This window comes from Mobula hypostoma, chromosome 11 (assembly GCF_963921235.1).
Source record: "Mobula hypostoma chromosome 11, sMobHyp1.1, whole genome shotgun sequence".
NCBI lineage: Eukaryota > Metazoa > Chordata > Chondrichthyes > Myliobatiformes > Myliobatidae > Mobula > Mobula hypostoma.
Window position 1 is genome coordinate 73,865,563 of NC_086107.1, and position 25,283 is coordinate 73,890,845.

General features: G+C 43.0%; 1 protein-coding gene across 1 annotated transcript in view; it reads right to left on the reverse strand.

The window, feature by feature from the left end:
- Window positions 1-21,455, reverse strand: part of LOC134353474 (carnitine O-palmitoyltransferase 1, liver isoform-like) — a 138,551-nt gene extending 117,096 nt beyond the window's left edge. Inside the window, exons 1-2 of the mRNA XM_063061477.1 lie at window positions 21,359-21,455; window positions 20,219-20,335 (exon numbers count right to left, since the gene is read on the reverse strand). Coding sequence (XP_062917547.1) covers window positions 20,219-20,335; window positions 21,359-21,455 — 214 coding nt within the window. The remainder of the gene's footprint in view (window positions 1-20,218; window positions 20,336-21,358) is intronic.
- Between the last annotated feature and the right edge of the window lie 3,828 nt (window positions 21,456-25,283).

The following is a 25,283-nucleotide window of genomic DNA, read 5'->3' on the forward strand; positions in this document are numbered from 1 at the left end:
GTGGATAGTCAGAGGCTTTTCCCCAGGGCTGAAATGGCTAGCATGAGAAGGCATAGCTTTAAGGTGCTTGGAAGTAGGTACAGAGGAGATGTCGGAGTAAGTTTTTTACGCAGAGAGTGGTGAATGCGTGGAGTGGGCTGCCGGCGGCGGTGGTAAAGGCAGAAACGATAGGGTCTTTTAAGATGGATATATGGAGCTTAGAAAAAAAGAGGACTATGGGTAAAGCCCAGGTAGTTCTAAGGTAGGGACATATTTGGCACAGCTTTGCAGGCTGAAGGGCCTGTATTGTGCTGTATGTTTTCTGTGTATCTATGATTCAAATGGCTCCCAAGATGAGAAATTCTGTGAGTTCTTCTTTTTGCAACTACCTTTGCTATACTTGGCTAAGTACTGGTATTGGCTGCTGACACTTCAATCCATCTCCGGGAGCTCCTGACACTTCCGTCCATCTCCGGGAGTTCCTGACACTTCAATCCATCTCCAGGAACTCCTGACACTTCCGTCCATCTCCAGGAGCTGCTGACAGTTCCGTCCATCTCCAGGAGTTCCTGACACTTCAATCCATCTCCAGGAGCTCCTGACTCTCCAATCCATCTCCAGGAGCTCCTGACTCTTCAATCCATCTCCAGGAGCTGCTGACACTTCAATCCATCTCCAGGAGCTCCTGACACTTCCGTCCATCTCCAGGAGTTCCTGACACTTCCATCCATCTCCAGGAGTTCCTGACACTTCCGTCCATCTCCAGGTGCTGCTGACACTTCAATCCATCTCCAGGAGCTACTGACACTTCCGTCCATCTCCAGGAGTTCCTGACACTTCCGTCCATCTCCAGGTCCTCCTGACACTTCCGTCCATCTCCAGGAGTTCCTGACACTTCAATCCATCTCCAGGAGCTCCTGACACTTCAATCCATCTCCAGGAGCTGCTGACATTTCCGTCCATCTCCAGGTGCTCCTGACACTTCCGTCCATCTCCAGGAGTTCCTGACACTTCAATCCATCTCCAGGAGTTCCTGACACTTCCGTCCATCTCCAGGAGTTCCTGACACTTCAATCCATCTCCAGGTGCTCCTGACACTTCCGTCCATCTCCAGGTGCTCCTGACACTTCCGTCCATCTCCGGGAGCTCCTGACACTTCAATCCATCTCCAGGAGCTCCTGACACTTCAATCCATCTCCAGGTGCTGCTGACACTTCAATCCATCTCCAGGAGCTGCTGACATTTCCGTCCATCTCCAGGTGCTCCTGACACTTCCATCCATCTCCAGGAGCTCCTGACATTTCAATCCATCTCCAGGAGTTCCTGACACTTCAATCCATCTCCAGGAGTTCCTGACAATTCTGTCCATTTCCAGGAGTTCCTGACACTTCCGTCCATCTCCGGGTGCTGCTGACACTTCAATCCATCTTTAGGAGCTGCTGACATTTCCATCCATCTTCAGGAGCTCCTGACACTTCCGTCCATCTCCAGGAGCTGCTCACACTTTATCTGGACCTTTTTCAGTTTTTAGTCATACCATTCCTGAGAAGGTGGAGTGTGTTTGTGTCACTTTGTTAGGTGTAGCCCTCACCTGTCGTGTGCTTGAGTGAACGTGTCAAGGGGACATGACGCTCAGTCTCCTCTGGCAAGTATCATCTGTACACTACCACTCGATGACTGAGGTTAGAGTAACTGGTTCTGGAGTGGAAATAATGTCCATTTGTTACTCATTTGTGCAGCACTGTGGCAAGAAAGACTGAAGCTGCTGACATTACAACCTTGCCTGTCAGCCACATTGTAAGAAGGATGAGGTCAGGAAAGGATCATGTGGCATTGCTTCTATTGTTTTGGGATCAGTTAGATGGAAGTGACAGAGCAGATTAGAAGGGGTGTGGGTTCAGTAAATCAATCAATGATATTTGTCACGCCACTGTTAGTATGGATAGCATTGTAGTTTCTCAAACACAATAAAGTCTGTAGATGCTGGAAATCCAGAACGACACACACAAAATGCTGGAGGAACTCAGCAAGCCAGACAGCGTCTATGGAAAGGAATAAGCAGTCGGCGTTTCAGGCCGAGGCCTTTCTTCAGGACTGAGAAGGAAGCAAGGAGATGCCTGAATTGAAATGTGGAGGGACAGGAAAGAGGTTAGCTAAAAGGTGATAGGTGAAGCCAAGTGGGTGGGAAAGGCCAAAATCTGGAGAAGAAAGACTGCTAACTCTTTTCCATAGATGCTGCCTGACCTGTTGAGTTCCTCCAGCATTTTGATTGCAGTTTCCCACTTGGATGATGATGTTAGTGCCAGATTGGAAGTGTTGCCATGAAGTCTTTCACTAGTCTCTCTCTGATGAAGTAATATTTTCACTGTGACCAGACTGTCTCCAGACACTTTGTATAAAATCTTTTGGAGTTAACTTCCCCATCTCTTTCATTTGTACCTTTTCTGACCCTGGCAATGAAGCTGCTCAGGATGATCAGGTTGTTTATTGAGATGGAAGCCAGTTCCATTCAGCTCTGCTCATGGTGGAGATGGGTATCACACACCCAGCTTGAGGACCAATCTATCACCAGCAGGCAACACTGGGGAAATATACACCAGGCCTCATTCAGGGGGTAGCAGTGGAATGAGTGAGCAGATTTAACTTCCTGGGCATCAACCAATTTCCCCTGGGATCAATAAAGTATGACTATGACTATGAACTTCTTCTGCATGCCACAGTTCTCAAGGAGATGTTGGATTGTGCATAATAAGGCATTTGGCAAGGGCCAATAAAAAGGTTAGGTTCAAGTGGGTCTTGTGGGATTGTGGCTATTGTGGGAACAGGCCAGTGTTAGACAGCAGAGTTCAGCTTTGGCTCATTGAGGCTTCAGTGAGAGGAGGCGAAGGATGTGGGTAGATATTTTTAATCTAATTTTTCTTTCTTTCTTATTGCACAGTTACAGCAGTAGGGGATACCAGGCAGGCTCCTCTTGTAGGCTGTGGGAAGATACACCTCCAGTGTCAAAATCTGAATTTTTTTGGCTCAAACAGGAGGCAGTTTGTCCATAGAAAAGCTAGAGAGCACCACATGGATGAGTGTCTGCAGCCAACAGTGAAGCACAGCAGGTGTTGGTGATTTGGTCAGAATTAATGGAATCCTCAATGCTGAGAAGTCCAAGCAGATTCTCATCCATCACGCAATACCATCAGGGAGGCGTCTCATCGGTCCCAACTTCATTCTACAGCAGGACACTGACCCCAAACGCATGGCCACGGTCATAAAGAACTATCTTCAGTGAAAAGGAGTTCTGCAACGGATGACATGGCCTCCACAGAGCCCTAATCTCCACATCATCGAGGCTGTCTGGGATTACCTGGAGAGACAGAAGCAAGTGAGACAGCCAAAGTCTGCAGAAGGACTGTGGCAAGTTCTCCAAGATGTGTGGAACAACCTACCAGCCGATTTGCTTATAAAACTGCAAGACAGTGTACCTAAGAGAACTGATGAAGTTTTAAAGGCAAAGGATGGTCATACCAAATATTGACTTGATTTATTTTTTTTTACTAATTACTGCTCATTATAGTAATTGTTTTGATATTTAGACATTTTTAATTTCATTATTTTTGAAAGAATCTTCACTTTACAGAATTTTTCACAGCACTGTATATAATACTTAACAGTAGCTTTGAAAGTAAGTGAAAACTTTCAAATAATTGTTCATAACTGCATATATCTTGTGGGACTACAAAAATTCTGGGAGCAGGAATTTTAGAAAACAGCAAAGAGCTGTACAATTGATTCAAGATTTCATAGTTTTTGTTCTCAACTCATTTGCACTATATTGTAATCTCCATATCCTTTTACCTTTGGAATTGTTTTATGTAAAGGAAAAATAATTTCCTGTCTTGCATAAAGAAGCCGTATCAAGATTCCTTTGTGAATCTCCAGTTGTTAGTTTTCCAGGAAGAAGCTTTTCTATTTTTTCTTATCAAAGTTATAACTTCACAATTTACTCTTGTCTGCCCCATTTCCCCACATGTTTCACACAGCAATGTGTCTTTGCAGGAGCTTGACATTCTCCTCACTGCTCACCTTCCCACTCAGCCTTGTGTTGTTGGCACCCTGTTATGTCACACCCTGTCTTCACATCAATCAAGTGAATATTAATTGTGCAATACACTGTTTGGAACAAACTGTCAGCCTAAAAATAAATAATTTATTCCTAGGAGTTTCTGTCCTTTAATTAATATGCCATCTATTCTATGGCAGCTTCCCCAGCTTCCAATAATAGTGCTAATTTTAATTTCATAGCGTTTCAAACTTTCTAGTTAGGGATTTTAGTAAACTAAAACTCTGTGAATACAACATTGCTGAACTCTTAGACACAATTACTTTTAGCCTGCCGGCAGCAGAGTTAATAACGATGCTCAACGGATTAACGATTCTACGGACACCAGACCCCTCGACAACGACCTGTCCTGGGAGGCAGACACAGCATTGCGAGAGGAATCAGAAACATGACAAGAGAGCTGGGTGCACTAGCTAGGTTGAAAGCTAATCTGACCAGACCAAGGGTACCATCACTTTTCTGCGCCAATGTCAGTCCATTTACTAGAAAATAAAATGGACTCACTGAGACTGAGGACGAACAGAGAGAAAGAGATGAGAAACTGCAGCGTTCTGGTTCTCACCGAAATGTGGCTAAGCAACATACCCAACTTGGTTTTTGACTCATCAGGATGACTGCTCTGTGCAGGCAGAAACTCCCTGATGGGGAAATCCAAAGGAGGTGGAATCTGTGTGTATATGAACAAAATTTGGTGCAGAAACTCATCTGTATATAGCAGTCACTGTTCTGTGGCAATTGAACATCCTACAATTAAAAGCTGGTCACATTACCTGCTCAGGGAGTTTACTGTTGTGTTCATCACTTCTGTCTACGTCCCCCTGAGGGTGAACACCAAGGACTCACTGGAAGAGCTTTACAGGGCCATCAAATCTCTACAAAACAAGCAACCAGATGGTGTCTTCATAATTGCAGGAGACTTCAATCATGTTAACCTGCAGGACATTTTACTCAAATTCCACCAACACATAACCTTGGCCTATAGGGGAACAAACAGACTGGACCATGTTTATGCAAACATGGAGTATCTACGAAGCCATCCCACACCCTCATCTGACCACATCTCCATAATGTTAATCCCAACATACTGATCCCTGCTGAAAATGAAGAAACCAGTCAAGAGAACCATCACTGAATGGTCTAAATGAGGCAATCTCTTTGCTTCAGGGCTGTTTAGAATGAACTAAATTCAAGGAGGCCATCACAAACGGAGAAGAAACAGACTTCGAGGAACATGCCCCATCTGCCACCAGCTACACCTTTAGGTGTGTGGAAGATGTTAGTACCTCAAGAATGGTCTCTCACGGCCCAACCAGAAGCCCTGACTGAACATAAAGGTGTTCATGCAACACAATGCTGGCCATGAAAGCTGTCCACTTCCCAGGCGTGCAGCCACTATGCACAATAACAGCAGGCATAAGGAGGACTCTGTAGACAGTCAACCACTGTAATGCAGCTCAGACAGACAACATCCCAGGCCACTCAAGGAGTGTGCAATCTAGCCCAGGATGCTCCTGTGAAGTCTGGAGACAGAGAAGGAAGGAGAAACCTCATCATAGGCATCAACAGGGCAAAGAGCTCTTATGTACAAACAAATCAGGAACTCCTCTCCAATAAAGATCCTGGAGTATATAATTGGGCATCAAGGCACTACTGACTATGAAAGGAAAAACAATATTGATTACCAGTGGTGCCTCCCTCCTAGATACTCTAAACAACTCTTACTCACACTTCGAGTCATGCAACACAATGCTGGCCACGAAAACAATCCCCCTCCCAGATGAGCAACCACTATGCATAACAACAGACGTTAGGAAAACTCTGCAGAGAGTCAACCACTGTAAAGCAGCTAGGCCAGCCAGCGTCCCAGGCCATTCAAGGAGAGTGCAATCTAGTGCTCCGATCTCTTAATGGACATCTTCAACATTTCATTCATCCAGGATGCTGTTCCCACATGCTTCAAATCAGCCACTATCATCCCTGTACCAAAGAACTCTATTCCTTCAGAACTACACAACTACTGCCTAGTGGCATTGATGCCTACTATCATGATCATAGCATCTGTCATACACCTGGCCCTGACACACCTGGAAAATAAGGACATTTATGTCAGAATGCTCTTTCTGGGTTTCAGTTCACTATTCAACACCATTGTTCCACAGACCTTGGTGAACAAACTTCTAGTTCTCAATCTAAATCCACCACTGTACAACAGGAATTCTGAATGAACAGACCTCAGATAGTCAGGATGCACAACCACTCCTCACTCCCGATCACCCTCACCATTGCTGTACACTCTGCTCACACATGATTGCATGGCTAAACACCCAAATTATCATTTCATCATTTGCCGGTGACACAGTAGTGGTGGGGCTCATCACCAACATCGATGAGGCAGTCGACAGAGAGGAGGTGGAAGTGCTCGAGGCCCAGTACCAGACAAATAATCTTTTCCTCAATGTCAACAAGACAAAGGAGATGGTTATCGACTTCAGGAGAACTCACACCTCTCTTTACTTTCTTTCTTTATTAATCTTCTTATTGATTTAAAAAGAGCATATATACAAACAAGAGGAGAATTATCTCAAATATATATATCAATAACAATACAAACAGAAAGTGAAGTAGACATTATTAGAATCATACATAGAATTAAGCTAATATGTAGTATATAATAGAAAAGAGGACAGCTAATTCTCCTCTTATCAATTCATAGAGAGAGAAAAAAACTTTAAATGTTTAAAATGAGAAGAACTCCCCCCCCCTCCACTACACTATATGAAAAAAGGGGGAAAAAAAGGGGACTGGGCAGTCCATTCTGAAGATACAACCAAAAAAAAAGGAAAGACTTTCTGATCAAATCTAAAACTTCAAAAAAAAAATTGGAAGAGTATTAAATCGAATCAAATGAAAATATTGAATAAAAGGTCGTCAGATTTGCTCAAATTTAAAGGATGTATCAAATGTCCGGCTTCTTATTTTCTTTAAACTTAAACAAGACATAATGGAGGAAAGCCAATAAAAGACAGTAGGTGGATTAGAATCCTACCACTTCAATAAAATGGTTCTCCTAGCCAATAAAGTTGAAAAGCCTATCATACGTTGAGCAGAAACAGGAATATTTCCTGCTTCCGATGGGATAATCTCAAAGATTGCCGGAAGTAAATAAGTTTGTAGGTCCAGATCCAAGCGTTTTAAAAGCATCTCTCCAAAAATTATCTAGCTTTATGCTAGCTTCATAAAGCATATGAGTTAAAGGGACCACCTCAATATTACATCTGTCGCAAATAGGATTGATGTTGGAAAAAATATGTGCTAGTTTATCCTTTGACATTTAGGCCCGATGCACGACCCTGAACTGTATCAAGGAATGGCGGGCACAAATAGATGAGTTATTAACCAAATGAAAAATTTTACTTCATTGATTATCTAAAAATGACTCTTGAAATTCCAATTCCCAAGCACGTTTATTTTTATCATTAGATATCATTCGTAAATTCAATAATCGTTTATAAATTATAGCTATCAACCCTTTTTGAAGTGGTTTAAGCTGAAAGAGAGCATCTGTCATATAAGGTAGATAAGCAGAAGGGTAATTCGGCAGCAAACCAAGTAAAAAAATCCTAATTTGTAAATATCTATAAAAGTGTACATTAGATAAATCATATTTATCCACTAACTGAGAAAAAGACATTAACAATCCCCTAAAAGCAAATCTGAAAAGGTTGTTATTCCTTTGGTTTTCCAAATTGAAAAGGCCTTATCCAAAATTGATGGTTTGGAATGGATATTACTAGAAAGAACAAAATTGTTTAACTCAAAAAATCTACGAAACTGAAACCAAATTTTTAATGTATGTTTAGTAATGGGATTAAAGTTTTGTCTACTAATCTTAGAAAACAAAAAGGGAAGAGGAGCTCCCAGTAAAGAGGCCAAAGAGAACCCCTTCACCGAGTTTTCCTCCAAATCCAACCATGAAGGACATTCATGTATGTCTGAATAATGAATCCAAAAAGTAATATATCAAATATTAATCGCCCAATAATACATTCTAAAATTTGGCAAAACCGTACTACCTTCCTATTTTAATTTCTGCAATAAGGGTTTACTCAATCTAGGATTTTTATTATTCCAAATATAAGATAAGATTATAGACCTCTCTTTACATTTTCACTATTGCATCTAGTTCTGTACTTTAATGCAAGTGGAAATAATATTTATTTGCCTACCCAATCAATTCCTTTGATTACTTTGATCAGGTTATCCTTTTCTTTCCTGTGTTCAAGGGCTATATGAATACTGACATTGTAAATTCATGCTTGAATGATGGTTTGTGAAAATCTACTTCAGATTTATGGAATTCTACTGTTGGAAAATAGAGACTGGGATTCGTATGTTGCTGGTAACATCATACAACAGTGTATTTTCAGTAAAGTACTTGCAGGTAGTCAGGTGGATCAATGGGTTAGAATTCACATTATGATCACTACTGTTAAAAAATGAGAGGATCTTCTGAATGCTGCCATTATTCCTGTGTGTCCCTTCGTCAGTTTTTCAGATTGTATCAGTCTATGTATAGCAGAAGATTAATATACCTACCCTAGTCCTTCACACCCTCTGAGGAATAACTTGTTGCTGGATTCAAGATGCAAAGAGTTGCAAAGAGTTGAAGCTTAGTGTTTGTATACATGAACCTTTTACAGGAAAGGTCACTAAACCAGGATCTCTGGTTAAAAATTCTGCTCTTAATTCAGGATCACAGATCCTAGGATAAGTTACATTGCTATATCAGGAACTTAGATGTTTCCTATTACTCTTTATCCTCTGCTATGTGGATCATGGAACCTGTGCTTTAACAGTTCCAGTGACTGTTTAAGTCATGAATTGTAGTATTCAGTAACTCCATTTTCCTTGCCTTATAGAGGACCCTGCAGTCTGGGGCATCTGACGGAATACCTTGAAGCTATAATGATCATGGTTCAAGATAGATTAGGTGAAGTATGGGTCAGAATTGATCTGCTAAGAATATTGTACTATTTGAGACTATTAGCCTCATCATTCACCATGAATGGTAAGCAGAATGTGTTTGAAAGCTTGTCATGGGGTCAGTCAGGCTATGGATGTGTTCATTAAGGAGTCTCCTACTCTTTGAAGGCAATTGAACAATTCCATTGTCAGTGGGAAGGATTTTCTGTATTTAATTATATGTACTCTTCATTGAGTTAATGTTGTGGGAGATAGCACCTCGTTTTTATCAGGAGGAGTTCCTAGGTTTGTTTGGTAGAGTTAATAGATTGTCTTTGAATATTGCTCTGTTTGCTGAATGAATGCGGTAAGTGTTCCTTGTCAAAGTTTATCTGACAGAATGATGTCAATGGATATTCCAGTTAGAGCTGTAATATCCTGGGGAGAAAAGAAGCAATTTTATTTAACAAGGTCCAAGTCCATACCAGTCCCGACTGCTGGGCTCCAGTACTGCTGAGGGCATACTTTCAAACAGAAGATCATAAGACACAGGAGCAGAATTAGGCCATTTGACCCTTTGAACCTACTCTGTTGTTCCATCGCGGCTGATTTATTATCCTGCTCAACCCCATTCTTCTGTCTACTTCCCGTTACCTATGACACCCTGACTAATCAAGAACCTATCAAGCTCCGCTTTAAATAAACCCAATGACTTGACCTCCACAGTCATCTGTGGCAATGAATTGCACAAAGTTTTCCACCCTTAGGCTAAAGAAATAATTCCTCCGCTCTGCTCTAAAGGGACAGCCTTCTATTCTTAGGCTGTGCTCTCTGGTCCTAGACTTCCCAATTATAGGAAACATCCTCTCTAAATCCATTCTGTCCAGGTCTTTCAATATTCCTTAGGTTTCAATGAGATTGTTTGTCATTCTTCTAAACTCCAACCAGTACACACACAGGCCCAGAGCCATCAAATGCTCTTCCTATGATAATACTTTCATTTCTGGGATCATTCTTGTGAGCCTCCTCCAGACCCTCTCCAAAGACAGCACATCCTTTCTTAGATAAGGGGCCCAAAACTGCTCATAATAGTCCAAGTGTGTCCTAACCAACATCTTATAAAATCTCAGCATTACATCCTTGCTTTATATTCTAGTCCTCTTGAACTCAATACTAACATTGCATTTGTCTTCTATACAAGTGATTCAATCTGCAAGGTAACCTGTAGGGAATCCTGCACATTGATTCCCTTTACCCCTCTGATTTCTGAATTTTCTCCGTTTAGAAAATAGTCAATGCCTTTATTCATTGTACAAAAGTGCACAACCATGCATTTTATGACACTGTATTCCATCTGCCAAATCTTTCCTAATTCTCCTAATCTGTCCAAGTACTTCTGCAGACTCTGTGCTTCCTCAACCTTAGCTGCACCACCCCTCCCACCTATCTTTGTATCTTTCACAAACCCAGCCACAAAGTCATCAATTCCATCATCTGGATCCTTGACAAATAACGTGAAAAGAAGCCATCCTAAATCTGACCCCTTCAGAACAACTGCCCCTTCCTCATTTTCCCCAGAAACGCACGCCATTCTGGCAGCTAACTGGAAAAGGACCCCTTTATCCCCACTCTTTACCAGTCAGCTAGCCAATCTTCCATCCATGTTGACATCTTTCCTGTAATAATAAGGGTTTCTATCGTGTTCAGCAGATTTGTCAAGCAAGATTGTTGGCCATCACTAAATTGTGGCTGAAGGATGGTTGTGGTTGGGAGCTGAATGTCCAAGGTTACACATTGTATTGGAGGGATAGGAAGGTAGGCAGACAGAGGGGGTGCTGTGGCTTTACTGGTAAAGAATGGCATCAAATCAGTAGAAAGATGTGACATAGGATCAGAAGATGTTGAATCCTTGTGAGTTGAATGAAGAAACTGCAAGTGTAAAAGGACGTTGATGGCAGTCATATTCAGGCCTCCCAACAATGGCTGGGAGGTGGACCACAGGTTATCACAGGAAATAGAAAAGGGCAATGTTATGGTAGTCATGGGAGATTGTAACATGCAGGTCGATTGGGAAAATCAGGTTGGTAATGGATCTCAAGAGAGGGAGTTTGTTGAATGCCTAAGAGATGGTTTTTTAGAGCAGTTTGTTGTTGAGCCTATTAGGGGATTACCTATACTAGATTGGGTGTTATGTAATGATCTGGAGACAATTAGGGAGCTTAAGGGAAAAGAATCAGTGATCACAATATGATAGTTCAACTTGTAATTTAATAGGGTTAAAGTGAAGTCTGAGGTAGCAGTATTTCAGTAAAGGGAAATTACAGTGGTATGAGAGAGGAGTTGGACAAAGTAAATTGGAAAGAGCAGCTGGCAGGGATGTCAGCAGAGCAGCAATGGCATGCGTTTCTGGGGAAAAAAATGAGGAATTTGCAGGACATGTGCATTCCAAAAATGAAGAAATACTCGAATGGTAAAATAGTACAACCAGGGCTAACAAGAGAAGTCAAAGCTATTGTAAAAGCAAACAAAAGGGCATACAACAAAGATGGGAAGATAGAATATTGGCAAGTTTTTTTGAGGATGTGACTAAGCACATTGATGAAGGTAGAGCAGTAGATGTAGTGTATATGGACTTCAGCAAGGCATTTGATAAGGTACCCATACAAGGCTTATTGAGAAAGTAAGGAGGCACGGGATCCAGGGAGACATTGCTTTGTGGATCCAGAACTGGCTTGCCCACAAAAGGCAAAGAGTGGTTGTAGACAGGTCTTATTCTGCATGGAGGTCAGTGACCAGTGGTGTGCCTCAGGGATCTGTTCTGGGACCCCTACTCTTTGTGATTTTTATAAATGACCTGGATGAGGAAGTGGAGGGATGGGTTAGTAAATTTGCTGATGACACAAAGGTTGGAGGTGTTGTGGATAGTGTGGAGGGCTGTCAGAGGTTACAATGGGACATTGATAGGATGCAAAACTGAGCTGAGAAGTGGCAGATGGAGTTTAACCCAGATAAGTGTGAGGAGGTTCATCTTAGTAAGTCAAATATGATGGCAGAATATAGTATTAATGGTAAGACTCTTGGCAGTGTGGAGGATCAGAGGGATCTTGGGGTCCGAGTCCATAGGACACTCAAAGCTGCTACGCAGGTTGGCTCTGTGGTTAAGAAGACATACGATGCATTGGCCTTCATTAATCGTGGGATTGAGTTTAAGAGCTGAGAGGTAATATTGCAGCTATGTAGGACCCTGGTCAGACCCCACTTGGAGTACTGTGCTCAGTTCTGATCGCCTCACTATAGGAAGGACGTGGAAACCATTGAAAGGGTGCAGATGAGATTTACAAGAATGTCGCCTGGATTGGGGAGTGTGCCTTATGAGAATAGGTTGAGTGAACTTGGCCTTTTCTCCTTAGAGCAATTGAGGATGAGAGGTGACTTGATAGAGGTGTACAAGATAATGAGAGGCATTGATCGTGTGGATAGTTAGAGGCTTTTTCCCAGGGTCAAAATGGCCAGCACGAGAGGGCATAGTTTTAAAGTGCTTGGAAGTAGGTACAGAGGAGATGTCAGGGGTAAGTTGTTGCTTGTTTGGTTTTTTTAAAAAACACAAAGAGTGGTGAGTGTGTGGAATGGGCTGACGGTGGCAGTGGTGGAGGCAGAAATAATAGGGGTTTTTAAGAGACTCCTGGATGGCTACATGGAGCTTAGGAAAATAGCGGGCTATGGGTAAAGCCTAGGTAGTTCTAAGATAGCGACATGTTCAGCACAGCTTTGTGGGCTGAAGGGCCTGTATTGTGCTGTAGGTTTTCTACGTTTCTAAAAACCTACAGAGAGCAACTAAAAAATCATTAGAAGGGAAAAGATGAAATATGAAAGCAAGATAGCAAATAATGTCAAAGTATCTTAAAAATAAAAGATAAATGAGGGTGGATATAGGACCGCTATAGAATGAGTCAGGGAAAATAATAATGGGGGATAAGGAGATGGCTGATGAACTAAATGAGTATTTTGAGTCAATCTTCACTGTGGAAGACACTAGCAGTATACCTGATGTTGTAGTGTGTGAAGGAAGAGAAGTGGGTGCAGTTACTGTTACAAGAGAGAAGGTGATCAAAAAGCTGAAAGATCTAAGGGTACATAAGTCACCTGGACCAGATGAACTGCACCCTTGGGTTCTGAAAGAGGTAGCGTTAGAGATTGTGGTGGCACTAGAAATAATCTTTCAAAAATCATTGGACTCTGGCATGATGCCAGAGGACTGGAAAATTGCAAATGTCACTCCACTCTTTAAGAAAGGAGGAAGGTAGCAGAAAGGAAATTATAGACCAGTTAGCCTGACCTCAGTGGTTGGGAAGATGTTGGAGTCAATTGTTAAGTATGAGGTTATGGAATACTTGGTGACACAGGACAAGACAGTACAACAGCATGGTTTCCTTCAGGGAAAATCCTGCCTGATGAACCTGATGGAATTCTTTGAGGAGATTACAAGTAGGATAGATAAAGGGGATGCAGTGGATGTTGTATATTTGAACTTCCAGAAGGCCTTTGACAAGGTGCCACAAATGAGGCTGCTTACCAAGTTAAGAGCCCATGGTATTACAGGAAAGTTACTAACATGGCTAGGTCATTGGCTGATTGGTAGGAGGCAGTGAATGAGAATAAAAGGATCCTTTACTGGTTGTCTGCCAGTGACTATTAGTGTTCCATAGCAGTCAGTGTTGGGACCACTTCTTTTTATGCTGTATATAAATGATTTAGATGACGGAATAGATGGCTTTGTTGCCAAGTTTGTATATGATACAAAGGTCGGTGGAGGGCAGGTAGTGTTGAGGAAACAGATAGGACACAGAAGGACTTAGACGGATTAGGAGAATGGGCAAGAAAGTGGCAAATGAAATACAATGGTAAAAAATGCATGGTCGTGCACTTTGGTAGTAGAAATAAATGTGCAGACTATTTTCTGAATGGGGAGAAAATCCAGGAACCTGAGATGCAGATGGACATGGGCTTCCTTGTGCAGAACACCCTGAAGACTAACTTGTGGTAGAGTCAGTGGTGAGGACGGCAAATGCCATGTTAGCATTCATTTCAAAGGTCTAGAATACGAGAGCAAGGATGTGATGCTGAAACTTTATAAGGCACTGGTGAGGCCTCACCTTGAGTACTGGGGACAGTTTTGGGCTCCTCATCTGAGAAAAGATGTGCTGGCATTTGAGAAAGTCTAGAGGAGGTTCACAAAGCTGATTCCAGGAATGAAAGTGTTATCATATAAGGAACGTTTGATGGCTCTGGGTCTGTACTGTCAGGAATTCAGAAGGATGAGGGGGGGATCTCATCAAAACCTTTTGAATGTGGAGGCCAGGTCGTTGGGTGTATTTAAGGCAGAGATTGATAGGTTCTTGATTGGACATGGCATCAAAGGTTATGGGGAGAAAGCCGGGAACTGAGGTTGAGGAGGAGAAAAAAAAAGAATCAGCCATGATCGAAATGCGGAACAGACTTGATGGAGCAGATGGCCTAATTCTGCTCCCATGTCTTATGGTCTTAAGGAAACCATTCTGACTTCAGCCTGTTTCATTTTGTGCCTCCAAATATCCCAATATCTCATCCCTAATAATATACTCCAACATCTTCCCAACCGCTGATGTCAGACTAACTGGCCTACAATTTCCTGTTTCTTTGTCTCCTTCACTTCTTAAAAAGAAGAGTGACATTTGATCATTTGTAGTCCTTTGGAACCATGCCAGAATCTAGTGATTCTTAGAAGATCACTACTAATACCTACACAATCTCTTCAACCACCTCTTTCAGAATCCTGTGGTGTAGTTCATCTGGATTAATTGGCTTATCTACCTTCAGACCTTTCAACTTCCAAAGCACCTTATCCTTAGCAATAGCAACTACATTCACATCCGCTCCCTGACGTTCTTGAGTTTCTGTCATACTGCTAGTGTCTTTCACAGTGAAGACCAACACAAAGTATTTGTTAAGTTCATCTGATGTTTCTTTGTCCTCCTTTACTACCTCTCCAGCATCATGTTTTACAGGTCTGAAATCTATTCTGATTTCAACGGTCTGAAGGATGTGGAGGCATTGGAAAGGGTACAGAGGAGATTTACCAGGATGCTGCCTGGTTTAGAAAGTATGCGTTATGATCAGAGATTAAGGGAGCTAGGGCTTTACTCTTTGGAGAGAAGGAGGATGAGAGGAGACATGATAGAGGTGTACAAGATAATAAGAGGAATAGATAGAGCGGATAGCCAGCGCCTCTTCCCCAGGGCACCACTGCTCAATACAAGAGGACATGGCTTTAAGGTAAAGGGTGGGAAGTTCAAGGGGGATATTAGAGGAAGGTTTTTTACTCAGAGAGTGGTTGGTGTGTGGAATGCACTGCCTGAGTCAGTGGTGGAGGCAGATACACTACTGAAGTTTAAGAGATTACTAGACAGGTATATGGAGGAATTTAAGGTGGGGGGTTATATGGGAGGCAGGGTTTGAGGGTCAGCACAACATTGTGGACCGAAGAGCCTGTGATGTGCTGTACTATTCTATGTTCTATGTTCTCTTTTAGCGTTTATATATCTGAAATTACTTTTGATATCCTCTTTTATATTATTGTCTGGCTTACCTTTATCTTTTGTCGCCTTTTTACTTTGTTGGCTGCCTTCTGTTGGTTACTTTAAGCTTCACAATCATCTAGCTTCCCATTAATTTTTTCTGTATTATATTTCTTCTCCTTTGCTTTTATACTGTTTTTGACTTCCCTTGTTAGCCATGGTTGCCTCATCCTCCCTTTAGAATACTTCTTCTTTGGGATGAATCTATCCTGCTCCTTCTAAATTTCTCCCAGAAACTATAGCTATAGCTGTTCTGCCACCGTCTCTGCTAGTGTCCCCTTCCAATCAACTTCAGTCAGCTCCTCTCTTGTGTCTCTGTAGTTCCCTTTCCTCCACTGTAATACTGATACATCTGATTTTAGCTTCTCCTTCTCAACCTGCAGGGTGAATTCTATATTATGATCACTGCCTCCTAAGGGTCCCTCTATCTTAAGCTCCATAATCAAACCTGGTTCATTGCACAGTGCCAAATCCATAATTGCCTTTTTGCATGTGGGCTTGACTACAAGCTGCTCAAAAAAGCTAACTCCTATACATTCTATAAAATCCTGCTGTTGGGATCCAGCACCAACCTTATTTTCCAAGTTGTTAGCTCTTCAACTAGATCAGTAAATCTTCCATTTGAATAATGAGGACAGGATCAAGACATTAGTGATTGGGTTAATTACAGAAATATTCTTTCATTCTCGACTGCTACTTATCACAGTTCATGAGTCCAATGATGACAGCTTTTCTACAACTGTAGTTCTCTTGCTAATTTCACTAATCTATTATACATAATGTTCTTTCCATCTATAGATTCTTTATTATTACTTGATTCATATGTTCAAATCGTATCTGCCATTATTTATCCAGTTACATGTTTTGTCCACGTGATTATTAAATTCTCTGATGTTCCATCACTTTCATTGTTCCTTTGAGATTTCAAATGCAGCCAAAAGCATTGAGTTTATCATTAATATAATCATCAGCATAGCATTCCCAACACAGAATTTTGAGGCATTTTCCCTTCACCACTTCCAGCAAATATCTCCAGGTTTTCAGCTTCAACCAATTCTCATCTATTTGAGACCGAGTTACTTTGTAGCATTCAGACTCCTGATGCAAGTCCAAGCCCAGTATTCATTTATAATAATCACAAGTTTATTCAGATGTCATTTTCTTAATTGGAATTATTTTTCACAATCTATACCTAACTACAATTTGAAGCTGAATGTTGAAATCTGTATGCTGCATGATTTTAGCAGTTGGAATGACTGGAATGCCGACGAGAGCTAAAATAGAATGCGTAGGAACACTGGGATATTCTGGCACACTCAGGACTTTCATGGTGCCAAATTAGCAGATTTTCCAAACTATTGGATGTTAACTTTTTAATAGTACCCTGTACTTTTTCTCAAAAGCAGTTGCACACTATTTTAATAAATTCCACAGAGAACCCTGTATAGGTAGAGCTTGAAACAGGACCATCAGAACACAAGTAGCAGCACCCCATGAGTCAGAACAGGGTTTGTGAACCAGGCCCTGTTGAGTGGGAAGGAGCATGGGAGCAGGGTTCCGGTGAACAGGAATAGACTGCAGGTCCTGGGTCCCTAGCAAGTTGAGAAACCGGGACCCCATCGTAGGGGAGTGTGTGAACTGTGGCCCTGGTGTATAAAGAGAGAGCACAGGAACTAAGCCCTGGTGAATGGAAGGGCATGCAGGAATCAGCACATCATGAATGGGAAGGGACTTTGGGCTATGGTGAATTGGAAAGGAGAATGACAAACATTGCTTAGTGAGCCAGATCAGAACCATCGGCGATTCTCAATGGCTGGATGGCGAGTTATGAGAGTTGTATCGTGATTAACTAATGGCTTTCAATTTAAGTAACTATAAATTTCTTCATTTGATTGGAAGGTTTAGAAGGCCAGAAATTGCTTCCAGGAGAAGGAAAAATGGGATTGAGGGATGTAAATGGAGTTAATGAGGACGTAAAATACAGATCAGTCAAAATCATTGTGTAGCCAAATAGGTCTGAGATTCAGGAAAGCTGAATTTCTTGGTATTGATACTCTGGGATGGCACGGTAGTGTAACTCTGTTGCCATGCCAGTGACCCAGGTTTAATTCCCACTGCTCTCTGCAATGGGTTTGTACATTCCCCCCGTGATCATGTGGGTTTCCTCTAGGTGCTTTTGTTTCCTGCCACACTCCAACGATGTATGGGTTAGTAGTTTAATCGGTCACATGGGTGTAATTGGGCTGGATTGGACTGTTACAGAGCTGTATCTCTCTAAAAATAAATAAATAAATACTTTTGACAATTAGTTTAAACTTGAAAGCTATTGTGCACTTACCTGGAAACTCAGACTCCAGGAGACTCACGTAAACCATTTAAGTCAGAAGAGAACATTTAAGCCAAATATAGAATGTTGTTTGCAATGTTATTACCCTTATAATTTACTGATGACAACCTGCCTTAATGTACTGAATGATTAGATTTGTCAATCATGTTTAACTGCAAGATTTAAACAATTACATGTTGCCTCTGGGTGATGAATACTGTGAGTAGCAATGAGTTTCCAAATATTATAAAATGCATAAAAATAAGTTCCTGGGAATGACAAAATTGGCTTCCTCTCTTCTTCTGCTTTTAGAAATTGGCCACTTTTATCAATCTTATGTGCCTTTAACGCCATTCAATAGAATGCTGTGACACTAAGTGATTTGTTTGGTGAGTCGGGAAGTCATGTAGCAGTTGTATAAAAATTTGGTTGGCCAGATGTGGATGTTGCACGCAGTCTTGGTCACTGCATTACAGGAAAGACGTGCGCATTTTCGAGAAGGTGCAGGGTTCTGTCTGGATGAGAGACCGTTAGCGCTAAGGAGTTTGGACAAACTTGGGTTGTTTTCTCTGGAGCACTGGATGCTGAGGGGAGATCAGATGGTATTTTATAACATTATGAGAGGCATCGTTAGAGTAGTCAGTCAGAATTGTTTCCCCAACTTGGAAATGTCAATCACAAAGTGACATGGTTTTAAGATAAGAGGGGAGAGTTAAAAGAAGCACTGAGCAAGTTTTTCTTTATATGCAGAGGGTAGTGGGTGTCTGAAACTGACTGAAAGGTGTAGTGTTAGAAGCAGATACAACAGAGATGTTTAAGAGACATTTAGTCAGGCAGGGATGTACACGCAGATAGGTTTTGTTTAAATCTGCATCACAGACACTGTGGGCTGAAGAAACTTCCTGTACTGTAAAGTTCTACTGTCCAGGGAATAGGTTATGAAATTCTTCCTTCAAGATGTGTAAAACTCATATCTGATCATTTGCCCTGACGTTCTTCTGTGGGCCGATCTCAATATTTCTGATTTTCAGTTGAGCACCTTGGGGTATTTCCATCAATGTGTGGCATTTTATTTAACAATCTTTAGGTTAGACCATGACTTGGGAACAAAATTAGGCCATTCAGCCCATCAAGTCTGCTCTGCCATTCTATCATGGCTGATCCTGGATCCCACTCAATCCCATACACCTGCCTTCTCGCCATAGCCTTTGATGCCCTGACTAATTAGGAAACAATCAACTTCCACCTTAAATATACCCACGGGCTTGATTTTCACCGCAATCTGTGGCAGAGGATTCCACAAATTCACTACTCTAGCTAAAAAAATTCCTCCTTACCCCTGTTCTAAAGAGTCACCCCTCAATTTTGAAGCTGTGCCCGCTAGTTCTGGATACCCCATCATAGGAAATATCCTCTCCACATCTACCCTATCTAGTCCTTTCAACATCTAGTAAGTTTCAATGAGATCCCCACACATTCATCTAAATTCCAGTGAGTACAGGCCCAAAGCTTCATTACTGGAATCAACCTCGTGAACCTCCTCCAATGACAACACATCCTTTCAGAGAAATAGTGTTACCAGGTTCGGATATGGCCCAAGTGCGGAGTGAGAGACACTGAAGCAGGTCGATAGCTCACAGACTTTAATGCGAACAATGTTAAAGGGAAAATAAACAATAAACACTAGGCCAAACAGGGCCGTTAGCTAAAACTCTCAAATGGAAAACGAAGCCCACACTGCAGCTGAAAAGAACATCTAAACATTAAATGAATACCGCTAGTCTTCAGAGTCAGTTGGCTCGTAAGTCCAATTTTCTCAAGGAAGGCCAAAAGCAAACAGGCAGGTTGCTGTGCTCTGTCCTAGTCTTGACAAGCACTACGACGACAAGTATGGAGTTAAATACTAGCACGATTAAGTAATAATTAGCTGGCATGTGCAAACTCACAAGCACAATTGCCGTATCTACTGCGTTGCCGAATCTGTGGTTGTGACAGGGCCCCCTCTCTAGGTGCAGCCCCAGAGGCAACACAGCCCTGTGTCCACCGGAAGACCTGGATCAGCAGCTTGTCCAAGATGTCCTTCGCCAGGATCCAAGTATGTTCTTCTGGGCCACCCTTCCCGGTCCACAAGGTACTGGACCTTACCACGTACCTGGCGAGATGCCAGGAGGCACCACACAGTATAGAAAAGGGAGCCATCCACCAGGCAGGAAGGAGAGGCAGTACATGAGCGAGGAGGAATGGGCTCTGGGTCAGCATTGTCCTCAGATCCGTCGAACTGCTGGGAGAGAGCATCGGCCTTTGCGTTCTTGCTGCCGGTACAAGTGTGGACGAAATTGAACCCTATGAAGAAGAGATTCCACTGGGCTTGACGGGAGTTGAGTCTCTTAGCATCCTGAATATAGGAGAGGTTCTTGTGATCTGTCCAGACCAAGAATGGATGCTCTGCCCCCTCCAGCCAGTGTCGCCATTCCTCCAGGGCCTCCTTACGGCCAGAATCTCCCAGTTCCGAGAATCGTAATTCCCCTCAGCAGGAATTAAGCGATGGGAAAGAAAGGCACAAGGGTGCAGCCGGCTGTCCGCAGACAAGTGCTGAGAGAGGACAGCTCCAATGCCGACACCAGATGCATCCACCTCGACAATGAATGGCTGAGATGGTATTGCAGCAGTGGGGCAGTGGTGAAACATCACTTTAACTCCGAAAATGCTTGGTTGGCATCGTCTGTCCAATGGATTCCTGCCAAGGTCTTCTTGGTGAGTGCATTAATTGGAGCCACGATAGAGCCGAAATTCCAGATGAAACGGCTATAAAAATTCTCAATCCCATGAAGCGCCATACCTGTTTGACTGTAGATGGTTTGGGCCACTCTGCAACTGCCTGAACTTTACTAGGGTCCATTTGAACACTGGATGGGGTAAGTATATAGCCCAAAATCGACACCTCGTCTTAATGGAAATCACATTTTTCAGGCTTGGCATACAGGTTACTTTCAAGAAGGCATCTGAGTACTCTCCAGACATGCTGGACGTGCTCCTGATGTGAGCAGGAATAGATAAGGATGTCATCTAAATACACAAACACAAACTGGTTGAACAGGTCCCTGAGCACATCATTAACCAAGGCCTGGAATAGGGTGGGGGCATTGGCCAGGTCAAACAGCATCATCAGGTATTCATAGTGGCCATTAGAGGTGTTGAAAGCTGTTTTCCACTCATCTCCTTCTCTAATGTGAATCAGATTGTAAGCATTGCGCAGATCAATTTTGGAAAATATTGGAACATTTTGGAGATGTTCAAACGCAGACACCAGCAAGGGAAGAGGGATGTGGTTCAGGGGCTGGTAATCGATGTGGGGATGGAGCTTGCCATCCTTCTTGCTCACAAACATGAAGCCTGCTCCTGCCGGCGATGTTAACGGAGGGATAAACCCCATGCTCAATGCCTCCTTAATGTATTCCTCCATGGCCACCATTTCAGGACGAGAGAGGGAAAAGAGCCGGCCCCGGGAGGACTAGTGCCAGGTAGGAGGTGTATGGTACAGTTGTATGCCAGTGTGGGGGCAGGGTGGTGGCCTTTCAGCCGGAATCCCAGACAGGTCCATATCCTTAGGTGACACAGGAGGGGATTCATGGAATGGAGCTTGAGCTGGGCCCAAACAGGTAGACAGGTATGCTGGTCCCCACTCTTGGAGTACCTTCAAAGACCAGTCAATCTGTGGGTTATGTCGGGATAACCAGGGGAGACCAAGTAGCAGTTCAGGTGAATTAATCAAATAGAAAGATATTTCTTCATGATGGTTGCTTTCGAGCACCAGTTGGAGGATTTGGGTGGAAAGGTGGATCTGGCTGGTTCCCAGAGGTCGACCGTCCAGCGCCTTGACATTTATATTTTCTCTTAATTCCTGAGTTGGAACTCCCCATCTTTGAGCGAGAGAGATGTCTATAAGATTCCGAGCTGCACCGGAGTCAATAAGCGCCTTAAGTTCATGGGTCTGAGGCCTCCATGACAAGGAAGCTGCGAGCATTACAGAATTAGTCATAGTCATACTTTATTGATCCCAGGGGGAAATTAGGGGAAGCTGACTGAAGAGAGAACTGAGCCGTCAGGACTCCCCTCCCTGCTGACGGGTATTCTCTTTTACTGGATGCTAGGAACATGCCACCGGAAGTGTCCTGGATCACCACAGTAGAGGCAGGAACCCACTCTCCGGCGCCACTCTTGTTCCTCCTGAGGGAGGCGCATGTGCTCCTCCGTGGGCTGGGTGGTGAGGGAGGGGGAGAGGGCGAGGAAAGACAGTGATCTGGTGAGGGAGGTTCGTCAAGAAGGTTGACCATGTACGCCAATTTTCGTGCATCATCACCAAAACGACCAGGCTGGGTTTGGAATGTCAGCTCGCATTGGGTAATAAAATTCCTGCAGCCATCGGGATCACCAAAATATCTGCCTGGTGGTGGAATACTCGGTTCCTGTATGGTCGTGGGAGTCGGCTCTGGTCCGGGTGCAGGAGCTGGAGCAGTAGTAGCAGAGATTGTCGGGGCAGCAGAAAAGGAGGACCTGCGAGATGCTGGGAGTGGAACTGAGGCGGCCTGAAACTGCTGAAATGAGCTGGCGAGAATGTAAATGGCTGTCAGCTGATGCTGGTTGTTCACAGTAAGTTCACGAACGGCAGCCATGAGTGTGGAAATTGCAGACACCCAAGTCCAATTGACTGTAGTGAGCTGTTGAAAATTTGTGGCTAGGGACGATACCTGGCCTTCAAGTGAGACTGGGCTTGTCGACACGAGATTATCTGCCTCATTGCCTCCGTAACTTCACCGAGAACAGATTCCATTGCCTGTAGCTTGTCTCCTACCTGACCAATGAATCTCACGGCCAAGGTCAGCTGCTCTCTCTCTGCTGGGTCCATCTTTGTGTGGTCGAGACTTGCTGTTACCAGGTTCGGACATGGCCCAAGAGCAGAGTGAGAGACACTGAAGCAGGTCAATAGTTCACAGACTTTAATACGAACAGTGTTAAAAGGAAAGTAAACATTAAACACTAGGCCAAACAGGGCCATTAACTAAAACTCACAAATGGGAAACGAAGCTGACACTGCAGCTAAAAAGAACATCTACACATTAAACGGATACCGCTAGTCTTCAGAGTCAGTTGACTGGAAAGGCTGAAAGCAAACACGCAGTAAAGCGATGCTGTGCTCTGTCCAAGTCTCGACAAGCACTACGACAACAAAGATGGAGTTAAGTACTATCACGATTAAATAATAATTAGCTGACATGTGCAAATCCACAAGCGCAATTGCCGTATTTACTGTGCTGGCGAATCCATCGTTGTGACAGATGGGGTCCAAAACTGTTGACAATGCTCCAAGCGCAGCCTGACTAGTGTCTTATAAACCCTTAGCATTATTTCCTCACCTTGATATTCTATTCCCTTTGCATTGCTTCTTCATCTTTACCTACCCCTCCACCTATCTTCATATTATCCGCAAACTTTGTCACAAAGCCATCAATTCCATGATCCAAATCATTTACAAAACTATGTGAAAAGTAGCGCTCCCAATACTGAGGAACACCACTAGTCACTGGCAACCAACCAGAAAAGGCCCCCTTCATTCCCACTCACTGTCTCCTGTCATCAGCCATTCTACTATCCAGGCCAGTATCTTTCCTGTAATGGCGTAGGGTTTTATCTTGTTAAGCAACTTCATGTGTGGCACCTTATCAAATGCCTTCTGAAAATCCAAGTAAATGACTTTTACTGCCTCTCCTTTGTCCACCCTGCTTGTAAGTTCCTCGAAGAATTTTAACAGATTTTGTCAGGCAAGATTTCCCTTCACAGAAACCATGCTGACTTTGACTTATTTTATCATTCGTCTCCAAGTACCCCGAAACCTCATCCTTAATAATAGACTCTAACACTTTCCCAACCACTGAGGTGAGGCTAAATGGCCTATAATTTCCTTCCTCCCTTCTTATAGAATGGAGTGACACTTGCAATCTTCCAGTCCTCTAGGACCATGCTGGAATCAAGTGATTTCTGAAAGAACATGACCAATGCATTCGTTATCTCTTCAGCAACCTCTCTCAGAATTCTGGGTTGTAGTCCATTTGGTCCAGGTGACTTATCCACCTTAAGACCTTTCAGTTTGCATGGCCAGTTTTCCTTTGTAATAGCAATGGCACTCACTCCTGCTCCTTGACACTCACAGACCTCTGGCACACTGCTAGTGTCTTCCACAGTGAAGTCTAATGCGAAGTACTCATCAGGCTTATCTGCCATTTCTTTGTCCCCATTACCTCACCAGCATCATTTTCCAGTGGTCCAAGATCAACTCTCATCTCCCTTTTACTCTTTATATAACTGAAAAAACTTCTAGTAACCTGCTTTATATCATTGGCAAGTTTGCCTTCATATTTAATGTTTTCCCTTCTTATAGCTTTTTTAGTTGCCTTTTGCTGGATTTTTAAAGCTTCCCAATCTCCCAACTTCCCATTCACTTTTGTTACCTTATATGCCCTTTCCTTGACTCTCATGCAGTCCTTAACTTCCCTTGTCAGCTGTAGTTACCTACTCCTGCTATTTGAGAACAACTTCTTCTGTGGGACATATCTATCCTGCTCCTTGTGAACTATTCCCAGAAACTTCAGCCATCTCTGTTCCACCGTCATCCCCACCAGTGTCCTCCAATCCACCTGGGCAAGCTCCACTCTCATGCCTCTGTAATTCCCTTTATTCTATTGCAATACTGATACAAGTGAGTTATGCTTCTCCCTCTCAAATTCCACCTCCTAAGGGTTCCTTTATGTTAAGCTTCCGAATAAGATCTGGGTTATTACACAACACCCAAACTAAGATAGCCTTTCGCCGAGTAGGCTCAAGCACAAACTGCTCTAAAAAGCCATCTTGTAGGCATTCAGCAAATTCCCTCTCACAATCCAACACCAACCTAATTTTACCAATCCCCTTGCATATTGAAATCCCCCATTATAAATGTGACATTACCCTTATTACATGCCTTTTCCAGCTCCCTTTGCAATCTCAACCCCACATCTTGGTTACTGTTTGGAGGCCAAGATATGATTCCTATAATATTCTTTTTACACTTACAGTTTCTTAACTCCACTCACAAAGATTCAACATTTTCTGACCCTATGTCACCTCTTTCTAAAGGCTTAAATCCATCTTTTACCAACAGAGCCACACCACCGCCTATGCCTTCCTGCCTGTCCTTTTGATACAAAGTGTATCCTTTGCTGTTAAACTCCCAACTCTGGCCTTCTGTCAGCCACAA